The 12,972-nt window shown below is 47.9% G+C and overlaps 1 protein-coding gene across 1 annotated transcript in view; it reads right to left on the minus strand.

The window, feature by feature from the left end:
• The window catches only part of LOC135821002 (phosphoenolpyruvate phosphomutase-like), a 29,079-nt gene that overhangs the window by 4,621 nt on the left and 11,486 nt on the right, over positions 1–12,972 (minus strand). Inside the window, exons 4-7 of the mRNA XM_065334056.1 lie at positions 9,995–10,077; positions 6,910–7,071; positions 3,903–4,169; positions 2,521–2,697 (exon numbers count right to left, since the gene is read on the minus strand). Of these exons, the coding sequence (XP_065190128.1) occupies positions 2,521–2,697; positions 3,903–4,169; positions 6,910–7,071; positions 9,995–10,077 (689 nt within the window). The remainder of the gene's footprint in view (positions 1–2,520; positions 2,698–3,902; positions 4,170–6,909; positions 7,072–9,994; positions 10,078–12,972) is intronic.

A 12,972-nucleotide genomic window follows, 5' to 3' on the forward strand; every position in this document is an offset into this window, starting at 1 on the left:
GAACTCACTCAGTCTCCCACGCGCTGCCTCCACCCTATTCACTAGATCCCCGATCTTTGCTGGCTATGTGTTTTGGGCAACATTACCGACGCAGGCCAAGACCAGCACGTCGATGGATAATTTTGTTGCTAAAATCTCTGCTCAATTATAGGTTTCATGTATATCCTGCTGGTTTGTCTCCTCCTTTGCCTTCTTTGCCTCTTATTTGTATTCTTTTATCTGTTTTACTGCTGTGGTTGGCTTTCACCCTTGTCTCAGTTTTATTGGCCGTCATCATGATGTGCCATGAGATAATGATATAAATACAAAAAAAATATTTGAATATCCGCAACGGCCTCTAAGAACTGCATTTAAATACCTTGAAACTCACATCATGCATGTACATGGACAGGTTGTACAGATCATGTGACAGATCATGTGACAGATCATGTGTCCTATTCTGCAGTATACTCTATAACTACATGTACATGTATCTTGCTTGGTGGATCATCTAGGCAGTTTCTACAGCTGTACCATGCCACGTGCACCACTGGAGTCCAGATATCAACCTCGACTCATTGAACACTCAGAAACTGCCATCCTTTCTGCAGGAAATGCATGTGCGATGCTGCATGAACGTTTTAAAAGTGCAATTGATTAAACCCAGCGAGTACTGTAAATACATGAAACCCTCCTCCTCCATGCGCTCCATGCGCTCCATGCGCTCCATGCACATACTGTATAATCTGAAAAATTCGGTGGAGATTTATTTTCGGTAGCTTCCGTACCCATGAGAACGCGTTATGCAGCAACTATCCACGACTGTAACACGATGATAAACAGTCAGAAAGTGCGATAATAGGGCACAAAACTGACAGGCTACTGAGACATTTAGCGACCTGAGACCTAGCTCTCACACATCTCCAGTGTGCAAACCAATCAGCCTTCCAACTTGAAAGGTTCATGGTTACATAGGACCAAAGAATGCCCCCCCCCCCCCCCCTCATCTTCCCTTCTTTGGTCCTACGTAACCATGAACCTTCCAAGTTGGAAGGCTTTGCGCACAAGAGATGTGTTAGAGCTGGGTCTCAGGTCGCTAAATGTCTCAGTAGCCTGTCAGTTTCGTGCCCTATTATCGCACTTTCTGACTGTTTATCATCTTGTTACAGTCGTGGATAGTTGCTGCATAACTCGTTCTCATGTGTTTCTTCTCCTTTTTACATTTATTACTGGCTCGGTATCCGAGTTTAAATTTTGCACACCTTATGAGTCGTCACTAGCAATACGGCGGAACGTACGTCGTGTGAAACTACTTGTTAGTGTAGTCAACTCGTCCACAATACTGTCATGCATGAGGAGTACCGTTAGATATTGGCGTCCGGTTTGGTACACTTCGTTTTCACAACCCCCCCCCCCCCCCCTCCTTTCAATCTCTGATATTGCTGACCCACCCAAGTTGGGTGGTGTGTTGGGTGGTGTGTTGGGTGGTGTGTTGGTTGGTGTGTTGGGTGGTGTGTTGGGTGGTGTGTTGGGTGGTGTGTTGGTTGGTGTGTTGGGTGGTGTGTTGGGTGGTGTGTTGGGTGGTGTGTTGGGTGGTGTGTTGGGTGGTGTGTTGGGTGGTGTGTTGGGTGGTGTGTTGGTTGGTGTGTTGGGTGGTGTGTTGGGTGGTGTGTTGGTTGGTGTGTTGGTTGGTGCGTTGGGTGGTGTGTTGGGTGATGTGTTGGGTGGTGTGTTGGGTGGTGTGTTGGGTGGTGTGTTGGGTGGTGTGTTGGGTGGTGTGTTGGGTGGTGTGTTGGGTGGTGTGTTGGGTGGTGTGTTGGGTGGTGTGTTGGGTGGTGTTTTGCTTTGCTGTTTTGAATTGTACATGTAGTCAGACCGCATTGTCATGTTGTTAACTGGTCTCGTCATCGTCCTGTAACAGTCGGCATTCTTTGTTGCCGTGGGACTTAGCTTGCGCACATTTTCGCTGCGCTCACCTTCCCTTCTTCGGTCCTACGTAACCATGAACCTTCCAAGTTGGAAGGCTGTTGGTTTGCGCACTGGAGATGTGTTAGAGCTAGGTTTCGGGTCGCTAAATGTCTCAGTAGCCTGTCAGTTTTGTGCCCTATTATCGCACTTTCTGACTGTTTATCATCTTGTTACAGTCGTGGATAGTTGCTGTATAACTCGTTCTCATGAGTTTCTTCTCTTTTTTTTACATTAATCACTGGCTCAGTATCCGAGTTTAAACTTCGGTACCGGCAATTTTTACCTAAAATAAAACGCGACCTAAACTTCAACCAAGCCATGCCACACAGTGTGAAAAATGCACTTTTGGATCTGGAAAATTGGTTTACCGAAATTTCCGTGCTACCGAACCATTAATTTTTAGGAAATACCGAAAATATTACACCAACGAAATTTCCCGGTTTGACAATACTCGGATATTCGGTATAACTGTGCAACTCCCACTTTGCATTCCACTGGAAAATAGAACTATTACAAGTAGTACTTCACTTGTACAGACCGTAACATTCAAGCTGTTTGTATAAATAGTTGTACCTTTCCCTCCACGTCCATCAGTGTTTGCTGAGTGAAGATTGTCGATGTGACATCCTTCATAGCAGTGACGGCTGCACGGATATTGTGGTTGGCCCAGATCACCGTGGAACAATTCCAGTCACGGAATTGTTGTGTTGGAGTTTTGAAGTACTTGGTGGGTATGATAATAATAGGTGTCTACATGGCAAACAGAACACAAAATGCATGGCACACACATGGCATAGAGAGACATGGCACACACAAATGCATGGCACACACATGGCACAGACATGGCATAGAGAGACAAGGCACACACATGGCATGTACAGATACTCGATCCCCGGATAACTGGCTGTTTTGACCTTGTTAGGTCACTGGCTCAACCGATCACAATGAAGCCAAGTCAACAGCAAACCATTTTGTTTAACTGGCGCAAAGCTTCAAAGCCAGAGTGCTCTAACTGCGAGAAACGGCACAATAAGCTTTGCACAACGCGGGCACTGACTAACGTTGACGACGCTAACCAGAAAGAGAGCTCAACCAAGACGAGGTGTGTGTGTGTGGGGGGGGGGGGGGAGTGTAATACCCCCATGTACGTGTACAGCTATATGTACAAGAGTGGGGCATATCAGGTACAGGCAGACAGGCAGACAGGCAGACAGGCAGACAGGCAGACAGGCAGACAGACAGGCAGACAGGCAGACAGACAGGCAGCTACACACTACTTGTATCAAAATGGTAAATACTGAAAACCTGTGAAAAGATCCCCTGCACATTGCCATGTTCCTCGCGCTGTTGTTATTATGATCAGTAAGGAAGTGGCGGAAGAGTACAGCGCAACCATAACTTAGTTGACTGGCCCTGATCTATTGTGCATGTACCCATCACTGGCGTTGATCTATTGTGCATGTACCCATCACTGGCGTTGATCTATTGTGCATGTACCCATCACTGGCCCTGATCTATTGTGCATGTACCCATCACTGGCCCTGATCTATTGTGCATGTAACCATCACTGGCCCTGGTCTATTGTGCATGTAACCATCACTGGCCCTGGTCTATTGTGCATGTACCCATCACTGGCCCTGGTCTATTGCGCATGTACCCATCACTGGCCCTGATCTATTGCGCATGTGCAGGGGCGTACCCAGAGGGAGAGGGTTCGAGGGGTGCGGAAGACCCCCCAGCCCCCCCCCCCCCCAGCCCCTGATTCTCGTCTCGCACTGCACGTGCATACGCATAGAGTACCGATGTCGTGATCCATTATTGTGCATACATACTGATAGGCATGCGGGAATATTTAACCCCCCTCCCCCCCCCCCCCCTCTGAAGAGCCCTGCGTACGCCCCTGATGTACCCATCCCACATACGCATACACACTTCCTTCATGTACTCCTACGTACCCGGTTATCCCATGAGTTCATGAAAGCCTCAATGTCACTCGGATCAGACTTCTTGCTATGAATAACCAGTGCATCAGCTCCAGCCGCAGAGTAGGCGCTAGCACGTGCCAGTGCCTCCTCAAGACCCCACCCAGCGATGAACGCTTCTATACGTGCTACGATGCAGAAATCTGGGTCAGTCTGTGAGTCTTTGCAAGCCTTGATCTTCAGCGCAAACTCTTCCATGTCAGCAAGTGGTTGGGAGCGACCATCCAACAGCGAATTGGTCTGTAAAAAGTCAAACATATAAATTCAGGCATGCGCACAAATTTCATTAGCCAACTAAAGCTCAACTGATGAGGCGGGAATTCCCTGCAACACTGTGTGGATTGAGCAGAGGGTGGTGCTTTCCAGCAGGCTTGCCGAATGGAAGGTTCGATGGACTTCTCGTGTGCTCTGGATGGCAGTCAAGTGAGAATTCACATCGGCAGGAAAAGTGCGAGCTCCCTTGTAGGAAGAAACACACCATTCTTCAAGTATCACCAAAATCGCTACAACCTCTCCTTTGCACTGTCCATTTTCATTTCCTTCAAGTATTACTGGTGATGACAGTCAATTTATTTTCTTCAGACATTTCCCGTTTGCATCTTCCCCTCAAACCAATGAATATTACATCATTATTTTTCAACTGCTATGTGATGTTGGCAGGCATAGTGGGATGGTCTAAGATCATGATTGAGAAACAGAGGGTACCAGGTTCAAGTCCTGCTTGGAAGCAGAAGGATTTTTCCAGCCGTGTTAATTGGGAACTCGTGGCCTGGCACGAAGGAAACATGGATCCAGTGAATGAGATTCAGTGCGGTCTTTGACCACTTTACTGGTGGGCTGATCTACTCACCTCCCACCACTTTAGGAGCTGCATCTGCGCCTTAGAGATCTTTGCAGTGTGGTGGTGTTCCTACGCATGCTGAAAACTCAGTCAAAGGCTGTGTTTGGTTGGTAGGATCTAGAACAGGATCGAACAACTGGTGCACACGGAGCAGCCTCACGCCAACCAAACGGTACTCCAGAAACAGAGCACATTTACGTGAAAAATGTGCCAAACTTGGTTGCATTCTTCAAAATGTGTACGAGTCACCATGGTCACTTTGTACGGTACAACGAGTGCATGGCAAGTCCAACCCAAAAGCGTATGCACGTGATCATTTGGGAACAAAATCGATGTTCCCGCCAGGTTTCACTGTGAAAAAGTGAAATTGGTCCGTCTGTTCGGCCTCGAGGCCGGAGCAAACAGAACATGTTCTTGCCAACCCAGAACAGGTGCAGTCCCAACCAAACACGCTGTGCTGGTGAATCCTGTTCTAGGTTGTACCAACCAAACACACCCTAACTGAGGGCATGTTCGATTGGTAAGGATCGGGATCGGGATCCAGATCTCAGATCCCTCGGATCCTTCAGATTCAACTGAACACTTTATCTTGGACCTTGACTGTTGCCATGTTGAAAATGGCGCTCACAAGGCACCCAAAAGGGTGAACGTCGTACTCATCGCGTGCGTTGTACAAAAAGTCAACAAGCTCTATCTCCATCCACGTGTGCGTACCACAATGTGTACAAAAATGATTTTTACCCGCCATATACGCACAAAGGTCACATTTGGATCCGTTGGATCCGGTCAACCCTGCTCCCCGAGGTGGGTTGACCGAAGGATCCGGATCCGGATTCGACCAATCGAAAGGGTGCGAATCCAGTGGATCCGGTGGATCGGGATCCCGATCCTACCAATCGAACATGCCCTGAGTCTCCAGCGAACCGTGACATTTTTTTAATTGGCGGGCCAGGCTCAAGACTTGCAAGGTGTCTCTGTGCATCCTGAACATAATATCCCGACACATCGTTGCCTTAATTCACATACTAGTATGGTCTAATACCATGACTGGAAAACAACAACACACCAAACTGATAATGAGCAAACGCCAGACAAGAGGTGCAAAGGACAAACATAACCTACCATATGCCGCCAGCATATGCGCACGGAGACCATAACCATCACAGCAATGTATAAGGCTTGCCCTGTATGCCCAATCTGCCCTGTATGCCCAATCTGCCCTGTAAGTCCAATCTGCCCTGTATGCCCAATCTGCCCTGTATGCCCAATCTGTCCTGCATGCCCAATCTGCCCTGTATGCCCAATCTGCCCTGTATGCCCAATCTGCCCTGTATGCCCAATCTGCCCTGTATGCCCTGCATGCCCAATCTGCCCTGTATGCCCAATCTGCCCTGTATGCCCAATCTGCCCTGTATGCCCAATCTGCCCTGCATGCCCAATCTGCCCTGTATGCCCAATCTGCCCTGTGTGTCCAGTCTGCCATGTATGCCCAATCTGCCCTGTATGCCCAATCTGCCCTGTGTGTCCAATCTGCCCTGTATGCCCAATCTGCCCTGTATGCCCAATCTGCCCTGTATACCCAATCTGCCCTGTATGCCCAATCTGCCCTGTATGCTCAATCTGCCCTGTATGCCCAATCTGCCCTGTATGCCCAATCTGCCCTGTATGCCCAATCTGCCCTGTATGCCTGGCATGGCTGGTCATGCTAAATTGATAACATTGAGATTGATGTAGAGACACAAGCTGCAGCCTGGTGTGGGCCTACCCAACATGGCTAACAGCTAACATAAAAGACAGGACTATCATTTGCTCCTCTCTATGAAACATTAGAACTACACTCAGACCTCGCCTATCCAGGCGGTCCGGGACCGAGCACTGCCGCTAACTTTGAAATGTTCGAATCACATACATTTTGATGGGGAAAGGCCGTAGATATGGCATGTGACGTCACTACTAAGTATTCCCACAAAAAGTGACAAAAGAGTAAAAATATTTCCACTGAAACTTGTCCAAAGGGTGCCCGGCAGACCGAAGTGCCTCGTGTGACTTCGGGGTCCCGAAAACCAAGGGATGAGTGAACAAGCATTTGGCAGCGAGATTTTGCTTCATCATTGTGACTAAGCTGACTAAGCGGCTCACCTTAGGGAATAGCTTATCTTCAATGCAAGCACCAGCAACACCACGCTGCTCTAGTTTCTGCACAAGACGACGGGCGTTGTTAAAATTCCCATAGCCTGTGTCTGCATCCAGTAGTATTGGTATACTAGTGGCATCCGACATGAACTCTAGAACATCTACAACCTGTAGTCAACCAACATGAACACATATGCAAGCACACACACACACACACGCACATACACACACATACATACACACACACACACACACACACACACACACACACACACATGCACACACACGCACACACGCACAGACACACACACAAACACACACACACAAACACACACACACACATATACACTTGTAAGAGCTCCAAGAACATAATCGTCAAGGCGGACAAAACAAGGAACCTGTACGAAGTCACGTAAGAGCAGTATCACAAGCTGCTGCACGATAACGTCACCAGGACATACAAGACCGCACCAGATGGATTCTACGAAGAAATCAACAGTGAAGCCAAGCAACTAGCGTCTGCGCTGAAAATCAAAGACCGAATTGAGGTACTACACAAGGCGGATGCCTTCGTCCACAAAGACCGGTCCAAGAACAACCTCCCTTGCAGACTAACCAACCCTGCTAAATCTGAAATGGGAATTGTGAGTAAAAGAGCTCTGGACAAGATACTCCTGGCCATAAAACAAGCTACGAAAGTGAACTTATGGAAAAACACAGCGTCTGTAATTGACTGGAGGCATACCGTATTTTTCTCTAATAAGAGCCCGGGGTTCTTATTTTTAAGTGACAGCTCTCCCCGCACTACTATTAGAGACTGGGCTATTACTGGAGACTGGGCTCTTATTTGTTCAATTGTCACCTATCAAGCCAACTCCAGTCTATACAGGCATAAACTGACCATATCAAGACTGATTTGTCAACCCTAAACTCAGGAATATTGTCAAAACAGATGTTTCACAATAGCATTGGCGCCAGGAAGGAAGCAGTAGACCGAAAACCTCCTTACAAATAGTGGTGTGCACGGGTAGTCGGGTACCCGTGCTACCCGTGAGGACCTCGGGTAGACGGGTACCGAATCGTACCAGAAAACCCGAAGTTGCAGATGACATCATGTAGAAAGAGTAGAGAGAGAGGTCTACAGTGCACGTGTACAAATGATTCACGCATGTCTACCCAGTGTGTAAGGCCTAAGGGAAGGGGCCGGTGTGCATTGTGGTCTTACCGGTTACCATGGGAACATTACCCGATCGGATACCCGTGCTACCCGTGGAAAACTACCCGGACCCGATACCCGAAGAAAATGCTACCCGACTCAGCCCAACTTACAAATATGTTCTTGGCATGTTGTACTGCTGTTTTATATGCAGTCAATATACTTGTTGCCTACTCCAATTGTGACCCGCGCTACTATTAGAGACGGTGTTCTTATTATTTCAAAGTTTGAAACCACCCTCGCCCCGGGTCATTAGTGGAGACTGGGCTATTATTGGAGACCTGAGCTTTTATTAGAGAAAATACGGCATGCTCATATGTTTTGACGTAGTAGAATTCTACCCATCAATTACGGAAGATTTGCTGGAAAAGGCCCTATCATTCTCCACGCAGTTCTGCAGTGTACGCCCCAACAAAGAAGAAGCCATCAAACACTCAATGAAGTCGCTTCTGCTCCACAACCGCAAGCAGTAGGTGAAACGGAAGAAAGCAAACGGATTTGATGTTTCTATGGGCTCCTTTGACGAGGCTGAGGTTTGCGAGCTGGTGGGTGCATTCCTCCTGACAGAACTAGAGAAGCACATCAGCAGTGAGTCGATCGAACTGTACAGGGATGACGGCCTGGCTGTGCTGCGGAACACCTCGGGAAGTGATGCTGACAGACAGAAAAAGAGGATAACCCAAGAATTCCAGCACCATGATCTGAAGATCACAATCGACGTCAATCTGCAGGTGGTGAACTTCCTAGACATCACCATGAACCTACAGACTGGCCAGTACAAGCCATACAGGAAACACGGCAGTACATCTTTGTACCTCAATGCCCTGTCAAATAATCTACCAGTGATCATCCAGAACCTCCCCAAATCCATCGGAAGGAGGCTGTCCGACATATCGTCCAGCCATGATGTATTAAGGAGGCAGTAGCGGCATACAGGAGCGCTCTCAGACTCAGATTCAGACATGCCCATCGCGGAGGCGATGATAGCGAACAGCTATGTTAGACATAGCAACTTGTGCTGGGATTACACCATTCAACAGCTTGCAAGGCTGATGAATTGACCGCCACTATTGTTAGTCTGGTATCCCAGGAGAATGAAAGAAAAGTCAGGAAGAGTCCGAGAAAGAGAAGAAAGACGTGTGCGACCATACACACACACACACACACACACACTCTCATGCACCCACAGGTACACCCTCATTAATTCACACTCACACCAAACCATATACTGCGTCAATATCCACACTGGTATCTGCTATGTTACACCTAACCTTACTCCCCAACATTTCGGCTTGACACGATTTCCGCTGAAACTTACTTCCTGCGCCCGTTCTGCATGTATCTCCCATCTTGGTTACAGCAATGTACCTCGGCCATGACTACTACTACACACAGTATATCCCAGCGCTGGTGTTATCTCCTTTCGTGGTTGTAGCACTGTCTTAGCCTACATTACAAATACCCTACATAACCAGCCAATAGCAGCACATTATGTTTTATCGTCTGATGAGTGTTTTCAAACACGAAACTCGGAGTAACGAGAAAGATTTCGGTTTCTGTTGTTCTGCCTCGTGTAGATAGATAGATGGAGATAGATAGGTAGATAGATAGATAGATAGATAGATAGATAGAGGGAGAGAGAGAGACAGAGAGAGAGAGAGAGAGAGAGAGACAGACAGAGAGAGGGAGAGAGAGAGAGAGAGAGAGAGAGAGAGAGAGAGAAAGAGAGAGGGAGAGAGAGAATGGAGTCCTCAGAAAATGGCCTAAACGCCTGCTGAGTCTAATGTAAGCCATTCTCTCCATCCCCGGTTAAGAGTCTTGTCCCATCCCCGGTTAAGAGTCTTGTTTGTCCCATCTTGGATAGCATAGCAGTACCTGTGTCCATGATGCTTCATTGCTATCGCGCACACCAAGCTGAGCGGAGATGGACAGTCCACTACCCCATATACCTTTAAAACCTGCAACATAAATCCACAAACACATACACCACACACATACACCACACACACACACACACACACACACACACACACACACACACACACACACACACACACACACACACACACACACACACACACACACACACACACACACACACACACACACACACACACACACACACACACACACCACACACATACACCACACACACACACGCACACACACACACACACACACACACACACACACACACGCACACACACACACACACACACACACACACACACACACACCCTGCAAGTGAGTGGTAGTGAATTCGGTGGTAACAACAAAAAAAGCGGTTGCTTCGAACGCTGCAGCTCGTGCTTTCTTGTTGACTGACTTCACAGTGACTCATGATTGAGCATATGCCTAGATTCCCAAAAGACTGAGTATACGCCTAGATTCCCAAAGGACTGGGTATGAGCCCGGAGGAGTACATGAAGTTCTTTCTCGCAGACCAAATCCAAGGTTTCTTGGACTTTTTGAGTGCTCTGGGTGGCAGTTGTAAGTCAGTCAAGTGCGAATGAAGTCAACCAGCAGCCTGGTGCGAGCACCACCAACGCTGGGCGCAATCAACTTTCCTGGAAAAGCATCCAAAATTATAATATGGAATGTTGAAAAAGACCCAGGGTAGTACCGGCAGACATCTGCACAGCGCACCAGCCATCTGGGCAAATATCTACACAGTGTCACGAACATCAGTCGTGATCATTTATGTGCCCCCTTTTTTGGCACCAAGCGATTCCCTTTTGTATGCACCCAGCCATGTCTGGCTGTCCTGCAGCTAGCAGTGTGCTCTACTTGCTCTCTGTTGTATGCATGTACCCGTTTCTGGCTGCCGTGCATGTCGCGGTGTGCTCCCCTTTCTGCGCATGTATCCGTTTCTGGCTGCTACAGCTCGCGTTGCGCTTCCCTTGCTCTCCTATGTGTACACACGTCCATTTCTGGCTGTACACGCATGCCTATTTCTGCCTTCGCGCTGACCCCTGAGGAATCGCTTGAGCCTAGTATGGATCCAGTGATCCGAATGTAGCGCCGTTCTCAGCAAGAACTTGCCGACTTTATATTTTGTTGCTCTACAAGCAGCTTTTCGCTAGTCTTCTTCATGTCTCTTCTTAGAGTAGAGACCAGTTTTTTCCTGCTCTAATCAGTAGCTCAGAGCTACATCAATAGCAATAATAAAACCTTATAAAAGACAAAAAAACTCTTGTCGATGCGATGACAACGACGACATACTGGTGCCGAAACCCTACTAAGTAGATGCCAGCGAAGAAGGATAAGACGCCCGTCGGGACTTTGTTCCTCAGACGTAGGCAGGTGCATGTGCAGCAAGTGGCCATTCAGAGAGACATCAAGGAAGCCTCTGCCCTGCTCCAGACCATCGAACCTGCCTCTCCCGATCCGGACACCTTGCAAAAGCTAAGTTTCTTGTGCTGTGTTTTAGAATCTTCCTTATTAGCATATGACGATTTTTGTGGTAGTTTAGCTGAGATTTTGGTTCCTGAGAATCTGGGTATCTCTAAAGAAGATGTTGAAACTGAGTTAGAGGATTGTGTAAATTGCTCATCATCTGTACGCTCCACAATCACTGCCATCAAACGCACGTTACACACGTCATCGCCTAGCGCGATCGGAAACCCAGCTGGCGCTAGCGACCCAGACTCACATGATCAACATGTCTTAGCCTCAGCATCACTACACGCTACCGCAACAAAACTGCTATCTACCACACAACAACAACATAAATCCATGACTCAAACACAGTCACAGCTCCTACAACAACAGACCGCTCTCCTCAACACGCTACAATCTCAATCTCAGCCTTGTACTACTTCAACATCAACATCTGTCAAATTACCAAAATTTGAAATTTCCAAATTTTCTGGAGATTTTTTGAAATGGAGCGAATTCCATGACATGTTCATGTCCTCAATTGACAGTAACACGGGACTGTCAGAGATACAAAAACTCACCTACCTCAAGGACCACGTTACTGGGTTGGCCCATGACGCCATCTCCGGCCTCCCTTTGTCGAACGCAAACTACACCATTGCGTTGGATATCCTTCGTGCCCGATTCGGCACTAAACAAGTACTGGTGGATTCGCATTACACGTCAATGCTCGACTTACCTTCCGCGTCGAACACCACGACCTCGTTACGCAAGTTGTATGACCAGTTAGAAATTCACTTGCGTAGCCTTGATGCTCTCGGCGAGAAAACTGACTCAGGCGTAATTATCTCCATCATGACAAGCAAACTTCCACGTGCCACACTTGTAACCCTTGAGCTAAAAAAGGGCCCAACGCCGTGGACCTGCCAGGATTTAAGAGACGCTCTAGGAGTGTACATTGCGGCACACGAAGCGGCAGATCGCCTTTGCCCTGCAAAGAAGCCCAACGACACGAGCAGCTTCAAGGCCTCTCATGCCACATCCCCTTCCCCATCTCCATCTTCTGGGCATTCATTACCAGCACAAGCAATGTCTCGGCGAAAGCCTACTTGTGCATTTTGCAAGGCCGCACATTATACAGACGAATGCACCAAAGTTACCACGATCAATGACAGACAGAAGGCAGCTAAAGGTCGTTGCCTCAAATGTTTCAGTACACGGCACAGTACACGTGAATGCACTAGCACAATCACTTGCTATCATTGCAAAACGTCTGGCCATCACCGCAGTTTGTGCCCGACTAAATTCACAGCCTCATCCCAAACCAGCCTAAGCGCTCATGCGGAGGTTTTCACACCTCACGCCAACACACTTACAGCGAACGGTGGTAGCCATGTCGTAATGCAAACGGCCGTAGCATCATGCTCAACACACGATGGTGACATTGTCAATGCGAGAATCTTGTTCGACACTGG

The sequence above is a fragment of the Sycon ciliatum genome, chromosome 7 (genome assembly GCF_964019385.1).
Source record: "Sycon ciliatum chromosome 7, ocSycCili1.1, whole genome shotgun sequence".
NCBI classification, from domain to species: Eukaryota; Metazoa; Porifera; class Calcarea; order Leucosolenida; family Sycettidae; genus Sycon; species Sycon ciliatum.